This window comes from Haliotis rubra, unplaced genomic scaffold (genome assembly GCF_003918875.1).
Source record: "Haliotis rubra isolate DU_JTF1 unplaced genomic scaffold, ASM391887v1 Scf6, whole genome shotgun sequence".
NCBI lineage: Eukaryota > Metazoa > Mollusca > Gastropoda > Lepetellida > Haliotidae > Haliotis > Haliotis rubra.
The window spans coordinates 5397053-5420432 of record NW_025767301.1 but is presented as its reverse complement, the minus strand read 5'-3'; the positions used below and the strand labels follow the sequence as shown (position 1 = coordinate 5420432).

General features: G+C 43.1%; 1 protein-coding gene across 1 annotated transcript in view; it reads left to right on the top strand.

Annotated features, from left to right (window-relative positions):
- The window catches only part of LOC124255399 (eIF-2-alpha kinase GCN2-like), a 50199-nt gene that overhangs the window by 7176 nt on the left and 19643 nt on the right, over nucleotides 1-23380 (top strand). The window contains 19 exon segments of the mRNA XM_046689309.1: nucleotides 5598-5779; nucleotides 6410-6537; nucleotides 6913-7073; nucleotides 7486-7596; nucleotides 9305-9457; nucleotides 9810-9874; nucleotides 10273-10384; nucleotides 10960-11060; nucleotides 12698-12820; nucleotides 13388-13681; nucleotides 15587-15880; nucleotides 17889-17967; nucleotides 18266-18361; nucleotides 18935-19057; nucleotides 19495-19599; nucleotides 20749-20919; nucleotides 21194-21346; nucleotides 21788-22024; nucleotides 22390-22587. Coding sequence (XP_046545265.1) covers nucleotides 5598-5779; nucleotides 6410-6537; nucleotides 6913-7073; nucleotides 7486-7596; nucleotides 9305-9457; nucleotides 9810-9874; nucleotides 10273-10384; nucleotides 10960-11060; nucleotides 12698-12820; nucleotides 13388-13681; nucleotides 15587-15880; nucleotides 17889-17967; nucleotides 18266-18361; nucleotides 18935-19057; nucleotides 19495-19599; nucleotides 20749-20919; nucleotides 21194-21346; nucleotides 21788-22024; nucleotides 22390-22587 — 2886 coding nt within the window.

The following is a 23380-nucleotide window of genomic DNA, read 5'->3' as shown; positions in this document are numbered from 1 at the left end:
GGATCGCCGTAAACCCTCGGAGGGTTGTTCCTCATCTAAACGTTCAAAATTTGAACGTCGTACGAAGACACCTGTTCGCCATTCCAAGTCCCCGTCTCCAAATGAAGAATTTCTAGATGATGCTTCTGATTCTTATCTGAGTGAGAATCTCCGGCATTTATTTCATCCGCAGACATCCAGTCCTATTGTGATTCAAGATCGTTCGCCGCCTAGAGTTGTAGTTTTAACTACTTCTTCTGTCTAGTCTTGTCCGTCTACTCTGGCGAAGATTTCTCAGAACCCTGGTGATCCTATGACGATTGTTTCCAGTGCGGCGCTTGGATTGATGGCCAGCATTCACTTTCAAGCCGGGAATACGTTCTGTTCGGTGCTTTCCAGCACGGTGATTGGCTGTACGCTTTCTACCCTTGCGCCGCTTGTTGCAGACGCTTTCTACATCTGACTCGTATGTCGTCACACCTGTGTATGGATCACTGCCTATTTCCAGTGCGCCTCTTACCTCAGGAGCGCCGCATGCTTTCAATGCACCGCTTGCTACCGGTTCGGAGCTTAGTATCGGAGCGCCGCTTGCTCCCGGTTCGGCGCTTCCTGGCAGAGCACCGCTTGGTCCCGGTTCGGCGCTTACTGTCGGAGCGCCGCTTGCCTCCTATGCGCCGCTTGCTCCCGGTTTGGCACTTACTGTCGGAGCGCCGTTTACTTCCAATGCGCTGCTTGGTCCTGGTTCAGCGCTTCCTGTCAGAGCGTCGCTTGCTTCCAGTGCACCGCTTGCTCCCAGTTCGGCGCTTACTTTCAGTGCGCTATACGTTGTTCCAGTACACTGCTTGTTCCAGTGTACCACACTCCTCCAGTGTGCCGCTTTCTCTTGGTTCAACGTTGCCGCCTTTGCCAGGTCATCCACCCATGCCAACCTCTGGTTCTACTTTGCCACCTACTTAGCCTCCTACTTCAGGGACTACGTCTATCACCTATCTATTTTACCGGTTTCTTGGGATCCTTGGTCTTCTGAGGGTTCTGCATCTCAACCTCTTGATTTTGATGCCATCGTTCATGCTGTGGCCTCAGCGTTACGTCAGCAAGTCCCAGCTCCATCCTGGACTGTTCAGCCAGCTGGCCCTCCGACCGTTCCACTTCATTCCATGGATGAAGCTCCTCAATCGGTTACGCCCTCTCCTACTTCAGATGGCACTTCGGCTTCAGATGTAAGCATTGATGCGGTCGACACGCCTCAGTTACTGGTTTGGATTGCTGATAACCTTCGACTACCACGTAGCAGTTCACCTTCGGACTTGTTGACTAGCTTTGATATGAAATCTGGTGATGTCGGTGATGTCACTTTCCCACCTTGTCCCTGCATTACTCAACTTGCGGCTTACCTTGATGATTCATTTAACGACTTCAGGAAAGTCAAGGATGGGTTTGCAGCACTCCGGTTTAACTTGGCGTCTTCCCATGTTCATGGGTTTTCTACGTTGATTGTCTCTCCTTCTATGGATCTAAACAGAGAGCCTATTCTCCCTTTCTGGTTGAGGACTGTGAGTTGTCGCACCTGGATGGCGCCATTCGGAAGATTTTAGCTCCCCTCAACATGGTTTTGACGGCGACTGAAGCTGTGGCTATGTCTGTCTCGCATGCAGCTTCCCCTCAACAGGCTTATATTCGGGCTTTGATGGGTGTTGTTACAGGAGCATATCCCGACCATCTTGGATCAGTTGGCCCATTTTTTCTATTACCTCACGGCGGTTCGGCGCAGGGGCCCGCTTCACTTATCGTGGGAGGATAGATTTCGGACAGATCTTTTCGTCAACCTTGGTCGGGCAGATCACTTTTTAATGGGGCTATATCTCTACGAGATATAGCCCCAAGGTTGGTCAGGATGCTCATTTGCAGGTCTCTGTGGAGCTATTGAAATTTCAGTGGTTACAAGTAGAAGAGTGGGTGCGTAAACGGCAACCAGCTCGCTATGTGCCGACCAACCCAGACCTTCGTTCGGGATCTCCTACTTCCTTTTGTGGAAGAGGTTCGACCAGAGGGCGTTCCAACCATCAGCGCCGGTCGTTCACTTCTTCTAGACCAGCTTCCGCTTCCAATCAGTCTTCCACTCAGAAGACCGAGAAGCAGTGACTTGCAGATATCAGAGCACGATTGGGTCCTTCCGCCTCCAATCGTACCTATCAAGGCTTCCCCAGTAGGCTGAAGACTTGGGATTTATGCCCCCCAATTGGACCATCTTGGACGACCCTTACGTTCTCTCCACTCTGTCCAAGGGGTTTCAACTTCCAGTCATTGGCAACCCTCCTCTCACACTATTTCCAGAGCACAGGACGTATCCCGCACGTCAAACGGCTGTGCTGCGCTCCACCATAGTCAGGGTTTTACTCTCCAATCTTCCTGGTTCCGTAGAAGGATTCCGACAAATTGAGACTCATCTTCAACATGAAGGTCTTCAACGGGATGTTCCTACAACCACTGTCTCATTTCCATATGGCATCGGTGGCTGTACTCAAGACTATCATCAAACCGGGGGATTACATGGTGAGCCTTGACCTACAGGATGATTACCTTCACATCCCGATCTTCCCAGACCATCGCAAGTTTCTTCGTTTCGTCTTCGAGGGCACCCACTATGAGTGGCATGTTCTCCCATTTGGAATTTCTTCGGCCCCGAGGCTATTTACACAGGTGATGAAGCCAATCACCAGCTACCTCCATCGCAAGGGGATACTTTTCGAAACATACATCGACGACAGTATCCAGTCTCAGATTGACCATGCACTCCTCCTATGTCACATGGGGTTCACAATGCAGCTACTTCACCAGTTAGGCTGGCTTGTCAACATGGAGAAGTCGGAACTAGTCACTTCACGCTGCCTGTAGTTTATCGGGGCGGTGTTCGACACAGAGCTCAGCAGACTGTTTGTGCCGAGGGACCATTTCTACAAGCTCCGGCGGTTAATCCCCTTTGCGTTGCTCAACCCAGGACTCTTCGTCAATGGCAGGAGCTCCTGGGTCTCTTGACGTTGGCCCAGGTGTTGAACCCTCAGGTGTCAACTTCAGCTTCGACCTTTGCAGTTTTTCCTGGCTCCACACATCAGGGTGGGCAACCCGCTTTCACTGATCACTTTAACTCCGGCGCTCCATCCCCATCTCCTATGGTGGATGGAAGAGTCGAACGTCTGCAGCAGAGTCTGCTTAAGGCCGTTCGTCCCGACTCACCACCTGGATGCATCTCTACATGGTTTGCCACCCGTTTCAACCACCAGTTGCCTCTGTTCGTGTCTCCGATTCCGGACCCTCTTGCCTGGGGTCTCGACGCTCTTGCCATTCCTTGGGATGACCTAAACGCAAACGTGTTTCCACCAGTGGCCCTACTTCCACGCATACTACTGAAATTGCGCTCGACTAAGCGGATGACACTGCTTTTGGTCATGCCCTATTGGCCGGCCAGAGGTTGGTTCGTAGATCTACAAGAAGTGGCCAATCCAGATCCTGTACCACTGTACCCAGGACGAAGGGTATAGCTTCTCCCACTACTGTTTCACCGCAGATGGTGGCGGAGTACCTTCAACATCTTTGAACCTCCAGAAAGCTTAAGGGTTCTACATTGTCTTCTTACCTGGCTGCTCTTAACACCGTTATTGCGCCAGCTTCAGGTGTGAAGGTGTCTACAGTTCCTGAGCTCCAGTCTCTCCTCAGATCTTATAAACTTGCTGACCAATCCCAAAAGTTCCGATCCCCAGCTTTGGATCTTTCCGTTGTGCTTAGTCATCTTACGTCAGCGGACTACGAAGCTTTAGAGGAGAAAGACTTTGAGCAGGTCTCTTTTAAGACCTTCTTTCTCATGGCTTTGGCCACTGCTGCCCGCATTTCCAAGTTACATGCCCTCGAAGTCTCCCGGGTACGTTTTGAGTAGTTGAGACATGCAAAAGTATTTCTTGGTTTGAGGTTGGACTTCGTCGCCAGTAACCAATTACCGGACCGCACCTTCACGATTCCACTACTGTCCACTATCTTGGGTCCTGATGACACGGATGATCTTTCCCTGTGCCCAGTTCAGGCATTGCGATTATTCTTGGCTGCTTCTTGCAGGTTACGCAAGAGACTCTTCATCCGGTTGTCTACTGCCTCCACCTCGGAAGTCTGTCGCACCACTTTGGCGTTTTGGATGAGATCCACTATCCTGCGTGCCTATGCCGTCCTTCCTCCACCTTCGACAGCGAATCCTCATGAGACCCGGGCCCTAGCTTCCACCATGGCGCTTCATAGGAACTGTTCCCTTCAGGCAATCATGGAGGGATGTTATTGGAAGTCGGTTTCCGTTTTCGCCTCACACTATCTTCGGGATCGCTCGGTCACAAGCGTTGAGGGTCTGCACCAGTTCGGTCCTCTGGTCCTAGCTCAGCAGCTGTCATCGACCCGTGCTCGCAGATGAGAAGCACTCCTTCCGCGTGTTGGTTTTGCTTTCTGTACTTAATAAAAGATATCGATGTCATCTTTATCTTTGTACCTTTGTTATCTTGGGCTTAGACCACCTCACCTAGGGAACTAGGGTGTGTTTGCACTGTCATACCATGACTCGATAGACTGAGAGGTCAGTCTTGTGCTACATGCAGAGGTGGTCGACACTCCGCTTACTGACCTCTACTCTCTGAGCAGTTTTGTCAGTGAAGTGTTGATTTCCGATTACCTGTGTGGTTTTCGAAGCGCTCCGCTCCTAAGTCCTTTTTCACCTGGTAAGTTAGGGGGATTGGTACTGAACGATAAGCAAGTTCAGCAACCGGGCCATTCCCTCTTTCACCGCCTTCCAGCGTGTGTCTGTGGGGGGTAGTTTCGAAGCAGGGACAGTCCAGATTAAGGTCTTCAACTTTAATTCACTGGGGTCACTTGATAAATCGCGGTGAGGCGGGGTCTACTTGCCAAACTGCGTCTTTTTGCTTGTCAAAAGTTGCGGCTGAAAACCACATTAATTCGGGACCGCCCACTCCCTTGAGTTTTTGTGCTGTGTAAGGGGTTATCAGAAGCAACCCATCACAAGTTCGGAGTTAGCATATCGGGAGTTGGTGCTGTCTCCTGGCCTCCTTGTGCTATGCGACCTCACGGTTGTAGAGTTGACACAGGGTAATTGGAGGCCCACCAGCCAACTGTGGGATAATGCATACCGTGAGATAGGATAAGTTTAAAAATTTGGAAATTTTACTATAAATTGTATACTTATATACTTATCCCATCTCACGCGATGGATACCCACCCGACCTGCCCCTCTTCACAGATTACTGAAAGCTCCAAGATGAGAATGACAGGCACAGATCGTCACGTGATCATCTGAGCTATCTGCACGCTTATTGAGATGATTGACAGGTACTGCTATCGGAGTGGGGGCAGAGGTCAGGTGGTCAGAGGCCAGGAAGTTTTGATTCAACTTAGCCTACAGCACGTTTCCATACATGGTCGTAGAAGAAGAATAGAGGTGCATACCATGAGATAGGATAAGTATATAAATATACAATTTATAGTAAAATTTCAATTCTCTGTGTACATTCCATTAAACTCCTCACATGCCCAGGTTAAAGTGCAACACTGACAGACTTGCTCTGTTTCAGGACAACAACAAGAACAACAACAGCATGTCTGAGCCATCCACCCCATCTTCCGAAACATGCTTCTTCTCCCCCATCCAGCCATTGCCTCAGGGGACAGGGAGGGACATGCGGCGCTCATCAGAATCACCCGTCTCCTCGAGGGAACGACAACAACAGATAAATGGGAACATTAGGAGACAAAGGTAGACACATACACTTTACATATCTAAAGACAATGCCAGCAATGCTCCATCAGTACAGGGCAGTGGGGTAGCCTAGTGGTTAAAGCGTTCGCTCTTCACGCCGAAGACCCGGGTTCGATTCCCCACATGGGTACAATGTGTGAAGCCCATTTCTGGTGTCCCCCGCCGTGATATTGCTGGAATATTACTAAAAGTGGCGTAAACTAAACTCACTCACTCCATGAGTACAATATGTATTTGGAAACTAAGGACATTTTCATCTTATTACCGTATGTATAAAGAATTCAAAGTAGCTCTTGTTCATTGTTGTCAAGATTTCATGTATTGTGTCCTGTTACTCTCTCAAAATATAGTGAATTTTCATGGGCATTATGTCTTGTTATGGGCACAACTGGTGACCAACATTAAAATGAGAGTTTTAGGGGTGTAATTGTGTTTCTGTACATCAAGCCTTATCTAAATGATTATGATTGAGGTCGGGACAGATTAATAACTAGTCTTTACAATCAGCTGTATGGTTTAACAAGGTTGATGAGGCAGCTTTAGCATGTTCAGACAAACCAACATTACAAAAAAGGTCTACTGGTCTATTTAATTTTGATTAAGTAAGTATAAGCTTTTCATCAACAGGAGAACAAGCACACCGAAAAGAACATCAGAAGAAGGAGACAATCGACATAAAACTCCCCCTGGTGGTGTCATGGTGTTGGCATTTAACACAAAAGGGGAGAGAACTGTTCAGAGAGGAATGTGTCTTGGTAAAATAATTTGAGTTTTTCAGATTTATGTTGAATGAACTTAGATAGGGGACATTGAGTGTTGTGTTGAACACAAAATATCTAACTATGAAGATGTGGTTATTGCTATTTTTGGATGATGTAAAGATTTTATTACAAGTTTTGGTAATCACTGATTTTTATGCACATATTGTGTTTAATAATAGTGTGATTGTACTAACAAGAATCAGAAGTTGTTTTTGACAGTTTCATGACATGTTCTTGCTGAGGTTCTGCCAGGCTACTGTGATGTGTATATATATTTGTCAATTAATTCTTATTTGATAATTTTGTTTTGATTAATTCTTTTGAAGATGAACTGATATATTGTCTTGAACAAGATGTTTCTAACCCCAGATCACAACCCAAATGGCAGTACCCTGTATGCGGGAATGGATACCAGCACTGGAACTTTGGTATCGATATGTGAATGGGTGCTGAAATGGAGGCATTTTGCTAACAAGACAAGTCATATTGATATTGAAGAGGACAAGGATGCCACTTCTTACATGAAACAAGTATGTACATCAAATATAATCTCTGAACATTACCTGGGTTGTATAAAAGAAATGTTCAGTTAACACATCATCAGTGTTCAAACATAGTCTGTCTTCATTTTACCATGGACTTTACCATGTGGAGAGCCCCTCATGCTGTTATAAGTGTTGACAGATGAGGTTCTTGTGGTTACAATATGGGTTTGTGGTAGATATTAATGTTCTGACACCATGGATTGTTGTCTGTGCTGTCAACTACTGGTTTGCCCGGAATTGTTTGTTTACAGGCTGTCATGATATATGAGAGGTGTGTGATGACAGTGGACTTTATTTTGAAAATGATATGAAACTTTTAAACAATTTGATAGTCAAATGTTCAATAAACTGCAGTATGTAGTGACACCAGCAATCAGGTGTTCCATTGTCATTGCAGATTCACAGCATCGAACAGGAACTCATGTCTCTCATCCGCCTGCATCACCCCAATCTTGTCAACTACCTAGCCATGCGTTACCAGCACGACCCTGGGAAAATAACTGTACATGTAGGTAGAAAATTGGTGTGCCTGTCTCATCTGGGGGAGGTGTGAGAGAGTGGATCTCTGTGGAGTGGTGGGAGAGGGGGATTATTGGACATGTGGGTGGAGGCTGTGCCTCTCTCCTGAGGGAGGGGCAGGAGAGAATGTATCACTGTGGGAAGGTATGGGAGAGATGGGAATACTGGATGGGTGGGGGGTGGAGAGAGGGACCTCGCTGGCGAGGGTTGGGAGAGAATGTATCACTGTTGGGAGGGGTTTGCAGAGAGGAGATAACTGTGGGGAGGGGTCAGAGAGAGGGATTACTGTGGGGAGGGTCAGAGAGATGGGATCACTGTGAGGAGGGAGGGGGAGGGAGAGGGATCACTGTGGGAAGGGATGGGAGAGAGGGGGATCACTGTGGAGATGGGTGGGAGAGAGGGATCATTGTGGGAAGGGATGGGAGAGAGGGGATCACTGTGGGAAGGGATGGGAGAGAGGGATCACTGTGGGAAGGTATGGGAGAGAGAGAGGGATCACTGTGGGGAAGGGATGGGAGAGAGGGATCACTGTGGGAAGGGAGGGATGTGGGAGGGATGAGAGAGGGATCACTGTGGGGAGGAATGGCAGAGAGGGATCACTTTGGGAAGGGATGGGGAAGAGAGAGGGGATCACTGTGGGGAGGGGATGGGAGAGAGGGATCACTGTGGGAAGGGATGGGGGAGAGTTGGGGGGTTGGGGAGGGTCAGGGTTACTGTGGGGAAGGAATGGGAGAGAGGGGATCACTGTGGGGAGGGATGGCAGAGAGGGATCACTTTTGGGAGAGAGGGATCACTGTGGGAAGGGATGGGAGAGACAGGATCACTGTGGGAAGGGATGGGAGAAAGGGGATCACTGTGGGAAGGGATGGGAGAGAGGGGATCACTGTGGGGAGGAATGGCAGAGAGGGATCACTGTGGGGAGGAATGGTAGAGAGAGGGGACACTGTGGGGTAAGGGGGATGGGAGAGAGAGAGGGATCACTGTTGGGAGGAATGGCAGAGAGGGATCACTGTGGGGAGGAATGGCAGAGAGGGGATCACTGTGGGAAGGGATGGGAGAAAGGGGATCACTGTGGGGAAGGGATGGGAGAGAGGGATCACTGTTGGGAGGAATGGGAGAGAGGGATCACTGTGATGGGAGGGGGATCACTGGGGAGGAGAGGCAGAGAGGGGATCACTGTGGGAGAGGAAGATGTAGAGGGGTGGCAGAGGGGAGGGGATCACTGTGGGAGGAATGGTAGGAATTGTAGAGACGGGGTCACTGTGGGGAAGATGTAAGAGAGGGGATCACTGTGGGAAGGGATGGAAGAGAGGGGATCACTGTGGGAAGGGATTGAAGAGAGGGGATCACTGTGTGGAGGAACCATTTGTATTTACGCTCTTATCAATGCAGTGGTCAACTTTATTCTTTTTAGAATATCTTTCATACATTTACTAATGAGATTGAAACAAATGGCAAAACCCTTGTTTGTATGTTAGCCTCTCCTCGCAGTGATTTTCCATAGTAACGTCACACAACTGATATAGCAAAAGCCAATAATTGTTTTGATTGTTACTGATCCTTCACAACAAGTTCCAGGTGACGTTTGTTCTCGCACTCAGTAAAACAAACCGGTAGCAAAGAGTAGACTTGTTCCATGTTTGCTCGTGTAGTGCTAAACATACCCTGTGCTTTACAAGTGCCTGCCTTTAATACAGATCCTCAATGAGCTGGCTGGGGGCTACAGCCTGGAGAACTACCTGAAGAAGAACCAGGCTGTGCCCATGGAGCTACTGCGTTCCTACACAGATGAGCTGCTGCTGGCTGTCGAATATCTCCACAACAAGGCAGTTGTACATAAAGAACTTAGGGTAACTGATCCTACTGAACTTACTGTAAAGCTGATATTGAATGGAATGTATAGAAACTTGAATATGTTTCCTTTCATTGCTTTACAAATTTGCGGCTGTGGTAGCCTAGTGGTTACAGCGTTCACTCGTCACGCAATTTTACTTCAGAACTTATAATTTAGAAAATAATTTCTGAAATACTGAAATATAAGCCCAACTCTGTTTTTGTAGATATTGTAGAGCTGAAACTTGTTCTGACAATATTCTCTAATACATAAAATATATGATTTATATAAAATATATGATGTATATAAAATATATGATGCATGCTTATGCAGGCACCAATAGTTTGTATTTTTATTTGAACTTTCAGGCTTCCAGTGTGTTTGTAGATTTCTCAGGCAAGATAAGACTGGCAGATTTCAGCATCAACAAAAGGTGAAACAGTTAAACAAGAACTATCCACTGTAGTTTTTGACATATAAATGTTGTAATGTCTTCTCACAATCCAATATTGGTGTCAAGGCATAAACTTCTGTGAAGAAACATGGGTAGTGATAAATGCATTTGCCGATACCTGATATGCCAAACATTGTGAAATTGTCACTAAAATATGGACTGTGGGAAAAAAATCTCATAATATTTGTTAAGTTTGACCATGTTTGTGGAAACAAGATTTCTGAATTGCCTTGTGAGGATTTCAGGACAGGTCCAGTCTTCTAGGCTTCTCCAGTAAAAGCTGAAACCTATCTCTCACTGTATTTTGTATTATCCAGGTGTTAATTTCAGTGATACTGACTGATGTGATTACTAATTTCACACTCTCTCTATTACAGACTGTCTGACCTTTATGAGACAGTCGAGAAGGCACGACCAGGTGTACACTTTCAGGATATACGTCCATCTGTCATTGGCAAGGGAGGCAAGAAGGCAGACATCTTCCAACTGGTAAGTCCTGACAGGACATGTCATGAAATGAGATAGACTTCTTTCTGCTAAATATTGTAAATATATTCTCCATCATGCTTGACATCAGACTGACTTACTCAGGCAGGTAGTGTCATACTGATTAGAGAATCTTCTTTTTCCACCAAATAATGAAAATCCTGAATATCTTACTCCATCACAACATAGGACTAAATGAGATTAATCCACTGTGTTTTTAATTTCAACGTTTCAATTTAGAATATGAAAAATAAACAGGTTGAAAATGTCTGTTTAGAGAGTTGGTTTGTCTCATTCTGGTATGACAAATTGAAAAATTGAGGACTCCTCAAGGAGTAAAGAGGACTAAGTGAAGTAAGTCAAGTGAAAGTGATTAGTCGTTTGACAAAGAGGACACTGGATTGAAGTTGTCAAGGAATGTCTGGCTCTGTTTGTGCATGTCCAGATTCACCGTCTTCTTGTTTGTTTGTGAGATTTTCATGTCATTTTCAATGCTTGATTATAATAACCGCACAACTGTAAGTACAATAGGTCCTTCTCCTAGTTTTCTACAAGTTGTCATGTCTTCCTGCCTACAGGGCCTGATGGTGCTGTCCCTGGCTGAAGGGCAGCGTGTTGAGGATATACAGCCAGTCATTCCAACAACCCTTCCTGCTCAGCTGCATGACTTTCTCACCAAGTTAGTCATCACTTTGTTCATATGAATGTATTCTTCTCATTAGGGTAGACACCATGTTCTTTGAAAATCTATAACATCATGGTCATTGTAATTTACACCCTCACATTCAATCAGGAGACAGAGTCTTAGTCAGTATTTTCAGCTGCTACAAATCCTTTGTGTTATTTAGGAGATAAACATCATGTGTTGGCCAATTTCTGGGTGTTATTGAGTATTTGAAGCACGGGAATTCATTTGGAACCGACGTCATTAGCTGGAGGTTTCAAATGAAATATTTCCATGCTTCAAATACTCAATAACACCCGGAAATTGGCCAACAAATGATGTATAACGACATTGTAAACACAAAAGTAAACCAAAAGGTCCACACATAATCCTTTTTCATTAGGTTGTGAAGAGTTATCCCCCTTTGATTACTTGCTAGCAGACGACATTTTCAGTGATCCTCGGTATGGATGATTTAGAGAAGAGGAAGTTGATTTTAGAGGATTATAACAAGGACATCAGATCAGCTAAAGTGATTTCAAGTAGAACAGGCATCCCTTTGTCCACTGTTTATCGTGTTTTGAAAAATATTGCAAATGGATATGGCATTGAGCACCAGGGAGTCGCAGGTAGGCCCAGAAAATTGTCTGTCGGTGACAGGAGGCGGCTTGGTATTCTTGTTTCTAAAAACAAACGAAGGAGTTTAGAAAACTTAAGGCTGGATATGATTGATAGAGGAACTGCGGCTGTCTGTAAGGAGACAATTAGAACTGAGCTGCATGCAATGGGTTGGCAGAAAAATCGAGGAATTCCATCAACGATCATGAAACCTGAACAACAGGAGCAAAGGTTGAACTGGTGCATAGATACAGCATAGATATTTTAACTGGGACAATGTGATTTTCTCAGATGAATGTTCTGTGTGGCTGTTTCCTAATACACTGAAATTCTGGACCAAACAAACTGAAAAACCTTTATATCAACGCCCAAAGTACAGTCCAAAATTTAACATGTGGGGTGGCATATCTGTGTTAGGGGCAACGCCCCTCTGTGTATTTGAAGGGAATATGAACAGTGAGCGGTACACAGATATTCTCGAGGGACATTTACTTCCATCTGCTCACGTGTTCCATGGAAATGTTTGGATTTTCCAGCAGGACAACGACCCAAAACATCGTTCAAAGCATTCACAGGCCTGGTTTCGGACCCATAGTGTGACATTACTACAGTGGCCAAGCTATAGCCCTGACCTAAATCCAATAGAAAATGTTTGGGGACTTATGAAGGAAAGTGTCAATAAAAAAAAATCGGACAAATATTGCTGAAATGAAAGAAGAGGTGGTCCTATATTGGGACAGCATGGACCACGACTTTCTAACTTCTTTGATCAGTAGTATGCCCCACCGCATTGAAGCCTGCATTGCTGCCCATAATGACTTGACAAAATACTAACTGTTCACCTGTCTTTTAATCAGGAGTTATGTTCTGCTAATATTCATATTAATACATCAACTGATGCCTACACAATAAGTTTGCTAGTCGATTATATTAATGGCATTAGTAAAACAGTTAGATTTCTGTCTATGATCATGATCGTCCCAATAGTCGCCTCAAAGATGTACACATTCTCATGGGTTTGTGACTACCTCCAGATGCCTCATGCAGGATGAACGTCATCGCTGGTCAGCTAGTCAACTTCTGGACCATAACTTCCTCAAAGAACCATTGCCAGGGACCATTCCTATCAGACCAGCTGACCAGGAACGTTTACAAAAGGTGGAGCAATGGGTTGTTTCCTCATATGTATATAGAGGAATGCTTCCTCACATTATTACATTTCCATAAACATCAGCATACTTAACTCAGTGTTAGAAATAGTCTTAAATTCATTGCGTTCAGGGCTCAGTCACTGTACAGTATAAATATACAGGGTAAAGACTATGTATATAATATGAATATGATAATAAGTGTCAAGAGGACACAAAGTCTGTGAAGGGTTATGTCCCTTTGATGCTACTATCCCATGGTTGTGAGTCCTAGTCTCCGAGTCACCTTTAACATGAATATTGATCTATCTATGTATTTTACGCATAATTTAGGGCTCATCCCCAGAATTCAGCTGGCTTGCCTTGATGTAACTTAAGTACTGTTTAAGTCTACGTTTCACTATTCACTACTGTGGACCATTGCACCTAATTTCTTACACTTCCTGAACAGGATTGAGTCACAACTGAATTTGATACAAGTGAATACTGCTGGAATATGTCTAAAACAAGCTAAAAACTCAATACACTCTCTTACAAAACATACTTTGTTGTGACCTATGATATTATGCCTTACACAGATACCAAAGAACAGAACAAGAATGAGGATGAGGAAGACAATGGTTGTCTCCCCTATGTGCATGTGACGGCCCTTGAGGCTACAGGACAGTCACGCCTCACTGGGGAGTTTGAAATACTCAAGTCACTAGGCAAGGGAGGCTTTGGGGATGTGATCAAAGTGAAGAACAAGCTCGATGGACGGATGTATGCCATCAAAAGAATACCCCTCAACCCCAAGAGTAAACAGTTCAACAAGAAGATCACGCGGGAAGTAAAGCTGTTGTCAAGACTCAACCATGAGAATGTTGTCAGGTAGTGTTAACTGTTGGCAGAGATTAGTCAGTCTGTATGGGGTTTACTATGTTGATCATGATAAATTGGGTATTTGATTGGCATTAGAAGTTTGCATGAAATTGAGACAAAAAATATTATAGTTACAAAGCTAAGTTCTTTAGCATCATTAATTGTTTTGTTGCCTCTTGCTCTTCATCAGTTAATGACTGATTCACCCAATGAAGGGCAACAAGTAGCCCTGAAATGGTTTGCTATCAACAACATTCATATCTTCATGGATAAATTAGGATGAAGGACCTGTAATGTTTAAACATGTTTTGATGCCAATTGTAAAGATTTTATTATACAACATTCAGTGCATGAAGATGCGCATGCCATCCATGATACTTATACTTACTTTACCCTCAGTTCTTTATATAATGTGTATAGTTATGGAGTTGAGTAAAGTATTACCCAGTATGTGATGCTTATAAGCAAAGTATTAGATGATGGGTTATATGTAAAGTATTACATGACTGGTTGAAAGTAGAGTATTTCATGATTGGTTATAAGATTGGAAAAAAGGTCCTGATTGAACACTTTGTGTATTTAAGAAATACAGTTCGCTCTACCACCATGTATAGTGTAATAAAGCACACGTTTGCCCTGAACTATTATAGTTAAAGCACGAGGACGCTTACAATATACATGGTGGTAGAGCGAACTGTATTTCTTTCCTAAGATGCCAAATTTAATACTTTCTACGGATAATTACGTTTAATCTAAGGCAGAAAACAAACGACGGTGTCGGTGACATAAACTAAGAATCCTCGCACAGGGCTAACTGACGCTCTGTTCTATTGACGTATCTGCCCCCTCTACGTTAAGACAAACGTTACCAGAAAAACAAATGATAAACAGTTTGATGACAGTTTATGTTCAGGTTAAATATCTTCTCTTAAGTATTTTAATTACATATGTGATTAACGTAAACCATATGGGGCAATATGAACGTGCATTTCTACTACCAACATAAGTTTAGATCAGTACATCCAGATGAAGCTGACTAGTCAAGCGACATTCCATGATTGCGTTGTGGGAATGTAAACATTGCAAACGTTACCGTGTAGCTGTAAAATTGTGAGTCGAACTGAGACATTTTATTCATCGGAATACATAAACGTAATGTTTCCACCAGTGATGTTAGCTGAGTGAAGCAACTGCAAACCAAGAAACTGGATGCAACGGAGTAGTTTAATGTAGGAGGCTGTACGAGGCGATGACAACTGACATGCATTGTGACGTTGGTTACATTGTGACGTAATGCAAAAGTGTTCAATTACGAGGGAGCAGACTAGAATGGCGCAGTGACGTCAATACATTGTGATGTAATGCAAAAAGTGCACATTATCGTCTGATAAAGTACTGTCGGTGCCTTTGATCTTTCATCGAAACACCTCAGAAAGGTACACAAGGCTATCACTACGCGCCATTATGTCATTTCATACAACTAGTCCCTGGGTGTCTTACTGTTCACTGAAGAATGGTTTCAGGTGTATAAACCATGTTACAGGCATTCATTAATCACATGTCTCTTATAACTTATGATTTTCACAGAAAACAGAACCAATTTGAGAGACATTTCATTATTATCAGATAGGCCTGGCAGCCATAGACCCGTGAAGATCCAGGGTAATATCAGTCTTCAGTAACCCATGCTTGTTGTAAGATGCCACTAACTGGATCGAGCGGTCAGACTCGCTGACTTGGTTGACACATGTCATCATATCCCAATTGTGTAGATCGATGCTCATACTATTGATCACTGGATTGTCTGGTCCAGACTCCATTATTTACAGACTGCTGCCATGTAGCTTGAATATTGCTGAGTGCAGCGTTAAACAACAAAATCAAAACAAGCCTAATACAAGGGTATGTTTGCAGGTATTACAACTCTTGGATAGAAGTAAGTGAGGAGCCTGCTCAGAGTGACACAAGCTCCAGCTACACATCGAAGACAACCGAATCAAGCCAGAAGAAATCAGCTTCTTCATCCAACTATGAACAAAACAGTTTTGGCGTAACAGATGACATTGAGCGAGAGGCACCTAATGCCATTGATGGGTCAATGGAATGGAGCGTCAGTTTAGCATTTGACACAGCATGTCAGAAGTGTCTTGCCTCTGATTCTGATGATGATGATGAAGATGAACAAGATGTATTTGGGAAGTCTTTCTTGTAAGTTCTTGCTTCCTTCATCTTATTCTTCAGCATAACAGTGAGGGAATAACCTTAATTATTACCCATACGGTCAAACATAACCAGTGTCATATATATCATATGTGCACATGTGCACATATCACTTTTGCCAAGCAACCATTGTTTCTGTATTTCATCCTCTGTGACGTCATCAGAAAATTGAACGTGACGCCAATGAAGAGGGCCATCACACTTGCTTTACATGTATTTAAGATGAAGTTAAAAGCTAGTTTTAGCCACGATATGGCTGAAAAATTGCCAATGTGACTTTAAATAGTAACTCACTCACTCACTCATGGTGTATATTTATGTTTGTTCTTAAAGTCTACAATAGTCTCTCATAACCCTAAACGGGTGGCTCACTTTTATTCTGTATTAGAGCCTATATATGTCCTGTATTTTACAAGTGAGGTGGGACTCAAATAAATAATCTGTCTGTCTGTCTGCTTACAGTTCATTACTGCACAAACGTACAGGGATATAATGGCTAATAAAGTATCCGCTCTCGCTGGGGCAATACAAAATTTCACACTCATTTTGTATAAGTGATATGACACACTTGCTTGTGTAATAATCTCTATATCTAAACTTACTTGAGAAAAGACATTTGTATTTCTGATAGTGATCTGCATATGTAATTGTAGTAATAGTTGTTACTTTAGAGCTGCCACACTGGTAAAACGCGAAATATTATGGATGACAACTTCTTCTTTATTGTATGTCACAACGTTTCTGGGCTATTCCTTGCCTCTTTGTCAGGTGAATTGCAAGATACATCAATGAGTATATATACTAAATGTACAAGAAGCCAGTGTTGCATGTATATACAATAAATTGGATAAGAAGCAGATGAAAGAGTGAGATGTACAGATGATGGGCATTGTTTATACAAGAGAAGAGTTTAAACAAGTTACTAGCAGATGTGGGTAGAAGACAGTAATGACCTAACTGACTTCCCAGGTACTGGGGAGGTACACTCCTTGATCCCTGTTCAGCTGCGGTTATAATTGTCTTATCGTTAAAGACTCTAATAGTTTGCACTTGCGCCAATCATGGAAGTTAGTCGTTAATATGGTTGATTGTTGCCAGTCAATGGAGTGAGTAGGGTTTTTGACGATGTGCGCTGAGAGAGCTGATTTTTGGTCCATTTTTTGTACAGATGTTTTGTGCTCCTTCAGTCGTATGCCAAATGGGCAGGATGTTTCACCTATGTATGTGGAGCCACAATCACAGTGCAGTTTGTATATGTAAACTGCGGTGACCGGACAAAATCCACCTGGACAAAATCCACCCAGACAAAATCCACCCCAAAATTGCCACCCCGGACAAAATCCACCTCTTCTTAACAAAAAAATGGACAAAATCAACCCTTCTCAAATTGCTATTGTTAAAAGTTTTAGTGTGTCCTGATCTTTGATCAAGTTGTTTTGCTCAAGCATTGCAAGCATTGTTTTGATAGCATTTTCGTTTTCCTAATTGGCTGTTGTTCCTAGATGTTGTTTCAAACATGAAAGGTTTCTCCATTTGTCACATTTTGATCATTACTTAATCCTCTTTCATGTATCATTAAGTAGTCTCACACTTTGATCATTACGTAATCGTCATCGATTATGAATGACTGATATGAATAAAATTCATTTCTGTGACTAAACATGTCATTATTATTTTTTTCTTAGGGTGGAATTTGTTAGGGGTGGATTTTGTCCTAGGATGCAATTTTGGGGTGGATTTTGTCCGGGTGGATTTTGTCCAGGTGGATTTTGTCCTGGATTCGCAAACTGCAGTACCTCTGCCACACTGGGCCTATGTGCTGCAGTTTGTTTTCCAGAGTTGTTGCCCTTACCTGTGTCAGGAGACGAAGTAGGCGATCTGTACAGCATCAGCATCACTCAGGGCTTTCCTAACATATTAAGCTCACACGCTGTGATACAACTGAAATTACCAAAGCAAACAAAATACCATGCACCCCATTTTCATGGTGTTTCAGGCCAGTGTTGGATAACTCTGACAGTATCGTTTTTGAGACAGATGGCTCTAGTGAACAAGCTGCCACAGAATCAGAACTGGTGAGTGTCCAGGGTAGATGTATTATCACGTGTGACATCTAGTGCCTTGCAAGCATAACTCAAATGCTGTTGTCATACATATAGAAGAGTGCAGAGAATGTCTAGGAATATCTACTTATGCATGAAGATGAGTTTGAACATAATAACATGAACATTCCAAAACCGTTATTTAATTTAAGTAATGTTCTGGTTCTTGTACAAACATTATGATACTGACTGCTGTTTGGTTCACGTCAGCCAGTAAATGAGATTAAGTTTGTGTGCAGAATCTACCAATTAATCACTTTTGTCCTTCCAGAGTGTGAAGAATGTCCAGAAGCAGGAGACAGCCAGTACCAACACACAGGAGTCCTTCATAGAGATTGTGCCCAAACTGCAGTACCTTTATATACAGGTATACATTTACTGTGTACTCGTTGAACCTGTCAGTACTCTTAGTTATTCATTTTAAGGGGAACATAAATAGTGTTATGTATCACTTGTACAGTTATTATTTGTGTTGTTGTATTTGTGATTGTGTTACTGACTTTGTTAATGTATATCAGTTTGTTCAGTCACTACTTTGACTGACTTAGATTCAATTATATAGTTGAAATCTTTTTTGACTGATGTGTAAAACATTCTCTACCTCTCACGTATGTGTCATACGAAGGATATCAAATTCCAGTACTTCCATCCGCAAGTTGCAATTAAAGATGATATTATTGAGTTGAGAACATTCTATATTCCGTCAGGGGATTATGTCATATTTGACGAAAAGGGAATGGTGCTGTGACATTCTGGCCAGCTGTTGTCATTGTATACCAGGGTGGTGGGGTAGCCTAGTGGTTAAAGCTTCGATCATCTTAAGAACTGGATTCGCTTCCCCACATGAAGCCCATTTCTGTTGTCCGCCATGATACTGCTGGAATATCACTAAAGGCGACAAAAAACTACAAACTCACTTACACACTGTATTGTATTCCAGATGGAGTACTGTGAGAAGAGCACCCTAAGGAACTGTATAGATGCCGGACTGTACCAAGATGTTACCAGGGTCTGGAGGCTCTTCAGGGAGATCGTTGAAGGACTCATTCACATTCACGAACAGGTTGGTCTGTCAGGAGTCTGTTGAAAGTGTATGCTCAGTGTTTGTGCATGGCACATGACTAATGTGGGTCAAATAGCCAGGTTGTTGAATACACCGATGTCATTGTACCCAGGTGGTGCTGGGCGTTGCCATGCTAATCACCTCTGGGTTGTCTGATTGTCTACAGACTGTTATCATATATCTGGAATAAGGCCTGTGGAAACTGAAGATAGGTGAATTAGAAAATGAGATAAGAAAATCATGTGAGTTTTAAAATTCAGGGAGTAGAAACACCGTTGATGTGACCTTTCTGTGACGTTGCAGTTGTTACGCTATCATAGCTTTGTGCATGTTGGCCTTGATTTGTTTATCTATTTACCACTGATCTTCCTGGCTACACTGTGACAGTCCAAACCCATCAATCCACACACTCCTCACTCACTCACTTTGTGTTTCAGGGTATGATACATCGAGACCTGAAACCAGTTAACATCTTCTTGGACTCCAACGATCATGTGAAGATTGGTGATTTTGGTTTGGCAACCACTGACATCATTGCTAAGGTACCTGCATGAAACTGTGATAATATTTCCACAAAGTAATAACATGTAATATCCTCACTCTGTCTGTAAGGATCTAGAAATAGTCTTGGCTTTCAGCCCCTCTACACAAAACCATCCACCTTACTTGATTTATTTTCCTGAGAAACAAGGAAGACTATAACACCAAGATAGTACATACTTGACATATTTTCACTGTAAACTCCACCTCCTGTAGCAGTTTCCTGTACCTTTATCATCCCAAACTTCCACACAAGATACTGCAAGTAGGTGAGGTGAGGTGAAATGGGGTTTAAGAATATTTCGATCATGTGACGACATGCATGCGTGTGTATGTGTGGCTGCTTGTACTAGCCCAGACTTAAGCTGGTTTTATAGTGCTAGCTCACTGAGATACCATGCCACAGTTAAGCATGAATACCCCACTCAGACACATTATACTGACCCCGAGCTGACCAGTCCTTGTTGTACCCAGTAATGCCGAACGCCAGGCAGGGACAAACAAGTACCATATTTTACTGTCTTTTGGTATGACGCGGCTGGGGATCGAACCTGCGACCTTCCGCTCTCCGGACAGACACTCTAACCACTACACCACAGAGGCGGTAATTTCTGGTTACAAATGCAGGGGTGCAAATAACTTTAAAATTGTTAGTGTACTCCGGTACAGTGGCACATGTAAAATCACTTGCCCTGGTAAGTTTTCCACTCTACCGGCCGTTTTCTTGTTGATTTTTTAAATAAACAATATTATTAACATTGGAAAGTCAACTGGACACCGGTACAGCGTGATATACAAATTTGCTTGCCCGACAGAAAATAACACTGGACTCGGACGTCGGGCAATGGGTTATTTCCACCCCTGAAATGCTGAAGAAGTTGAAAGATTTTGGATGATCAGTAGGATCTTCTAGCATTGCTGTTTATTGAGATATTGAATTTACAGGTCACACAATGATCAAATAAATATAGCCTATGTTTCTGAGTGACTTCTTTAAGTGTCATTTGGAAGCTGGTATGATAAAGAAGATCAATTATTATGGATTGACAACTTCGTTATTGCAATACATGCAACATTTTGGTGTAGATGCTAACACCATTATCAAGCAAGATATATCAAACACTTGCTTGAAGCTTCAACTTGTATTTCAGAGTGGTTTGTTGGATGCTAGTTTCCCTCAGATGACATACTCTGACATCAATCTCCTCAGCACGTCTCGGTCTGGGAGTCTTGGTGATGGCAATATGACGGGGCAGGTGGGGACGGCTCTGTATGTCAGTCCTGAAGTTATGACTGGAGGCAACAAGCTGCACTATGATCAGGTCAGTGCTGCTAGAGACAGCTCTCTGTGTCCGTGATAACCTCATAGTTGTAAATATTGACTTTCAGAAACAAAACAACAACTAAATATTCCACCATAAGAGTTGCATACAATTTTCCCACTCATTAAAAAGTAAAAATCTATTTTTCCTTATCCTGACTCATACTTATTGCTTATCTCCCCTTTCTCCCCCCGGGAGACAGGGGAGATAAGCAATAAGTATGAGTCAGGATAAGTATAAAATATTTTTATAACAAAAATTATTTGTTCTTCAGAAAGTAGACATCTACAGCTTGGGTATCATATTCTTTGAGATGTGCTACCAGCCTCTCCCTACAGGCATGGAGAGGGTGAAAATCCTGGGCAATGTGAGGGCAAATGTTGTCTTCTTCCCCGAGGACTTCGATGAAATCGAGATGGCTAACCAGGTAACCCTTGTCAAGTAGAAAGATCCGGGTATCACCTAGCATATATGACAATTACTCATTGAAAAACTCAAATAAAGGACAGACATCCACATTTTAAGAAAAACCCAACATTTTCAACAGCAGAAAAAGCATATGTGTACCCCAAGGAAGACTCTCATCAAAGAATTGGGATGGTGAGGTAGCTTAGAGGTTAAAGTGTTCGCTCATCACGCCGAAGAACTGGGTTCGATTCCCCACGTGGGTACAATGTGTGAAGCTCATTTCTGGTATCAGCTGTTGTGATATTGCTGGAATATTGCAAAAAAAAACCGGAATAAAACTAAACTCACTCACTCACTCACTTGAAAACCCCTTCATTTCGGCTAAAGTTTCTTGATTTGTTATTCAAGGTAAAGAAAAAGTCAATAGTTTTTATTACATGGTTATTTGTTTCCACTCCAGGCCAGTGTGATTCGCTGGCTGCTGAACCATGACCCCAGCCGGCGCCCCACATCCAAAGAGTTGCTGCAGTCAGACTACATGCCACCTCCACAGATGGAGGAGGCGGAGCTAAACGAGATCTTGCGCTCCACAATCGCCAATCCACAGTCCAAGGCGTACCACCGGATGATGGAAGCTGTGTTTGGCCAGCAAGTCTCACCAGCCAGTGACCTCTCTTATGACTTTGAGCTGGTGAAGGTAGGAGAGATATATCAAACTTTCTGGAGCATAATGTTTCTAATTTTGATGGTAAAGGGTATCTTAAATTTGGCAAAAAGAAAGTGGAAAATAAGACCACTAGTATATCTTCTTTCAAAGATTTTCCTGGCAAATAACTGTGTTTGAATGCCAGAAGCAAACACAAAAATCTTCTTATGTGGGTTGATGTGAAGTTAAATTCCTAAAAGAATTCTTTTGAAAAATTGATAAAAAAAACAACAAAGAATAGTTTTTCATAATAATATAGAAAAACTTTAATGTCTGCATTGTTGAGTGTATTTTCATTTAGTTAGATGTTTACCTGACAAAAGTAATCCTGCAACATATTTCTGGTGACTTTTTAGGGCCTGTTTACCCTAAAGTCCTCCCAGCTGCAGATGTCTGTCCACAATTCCCTGAGGCGAGTGTTTGAGCTTCACGGTGGGACCAAAGTTGCAACACCTTTCCTCATGCCTCAGTCCGACCTGTACAAGAACAACGACCAATACGTGCGCCTCATGGACCACAGTGGCGGCCTTATTGGGTTGCCGTATGATCTCAGGGTATGTCTTAGTCCCATATATAAATAAACCTCAGCTCTTGATAACAGACTTGGCAGGTGATGGTCCAGAGACTACTGACTGCATATATTCTTACCAAGCCTAAGCCTGGCTTGTAAATAATCGAGTCTGGACCAGAAAATCAAGTGATTGACATCATGAGCATCGATCTAAGCAATGGGGATACAATGACATGCATCGACCAAGTCAGCGAGTCTGATCACCCAATCCCATGAGTCATCTCTTAAGACAAGCATGGGTTGCAAAAGACAAATACTCAACAACCTCAAGCTGCCAAGGACCATCTTTCCTTTTTGAGATAAGCTCTAGGTAATGATATATTGTGAATTCTGTTGGGTCTGAACAAATAGCCAACCTTTATTGGTTATTGTAGTGTGTGTTAACTGTGATTCCTAACCCTGTAACATCTTATTCCTGAAGTATACTGAGGGAAAACAATAAGGGATCACATGAAAGCATAAGTGTTCCCTTATTTGTTTCCAGGTTTCTTCACAAGCTATGTGATACAAAGCTTGTGAAGAAACCTGGAAAAAAATAAAGGAACACTTGTCCTTTCGTGTGATCCGTTATGTTTTCCCTCAGTATATATAACAGGAGTTAAAACCAATTCAGTGCAGTACTCTAAGAACAAGATATAGTCAGTCAAGGTGTATTTTAGAACATGTCTACATGTGTAGGGTTTTTAGACTCTCAAAGTTTCTACCTGTCTCTGTAAACCTCAGGTCACAGGATAGAACACATGCATGGAAATGTCATATCGTCTAGAGGGGTTTAT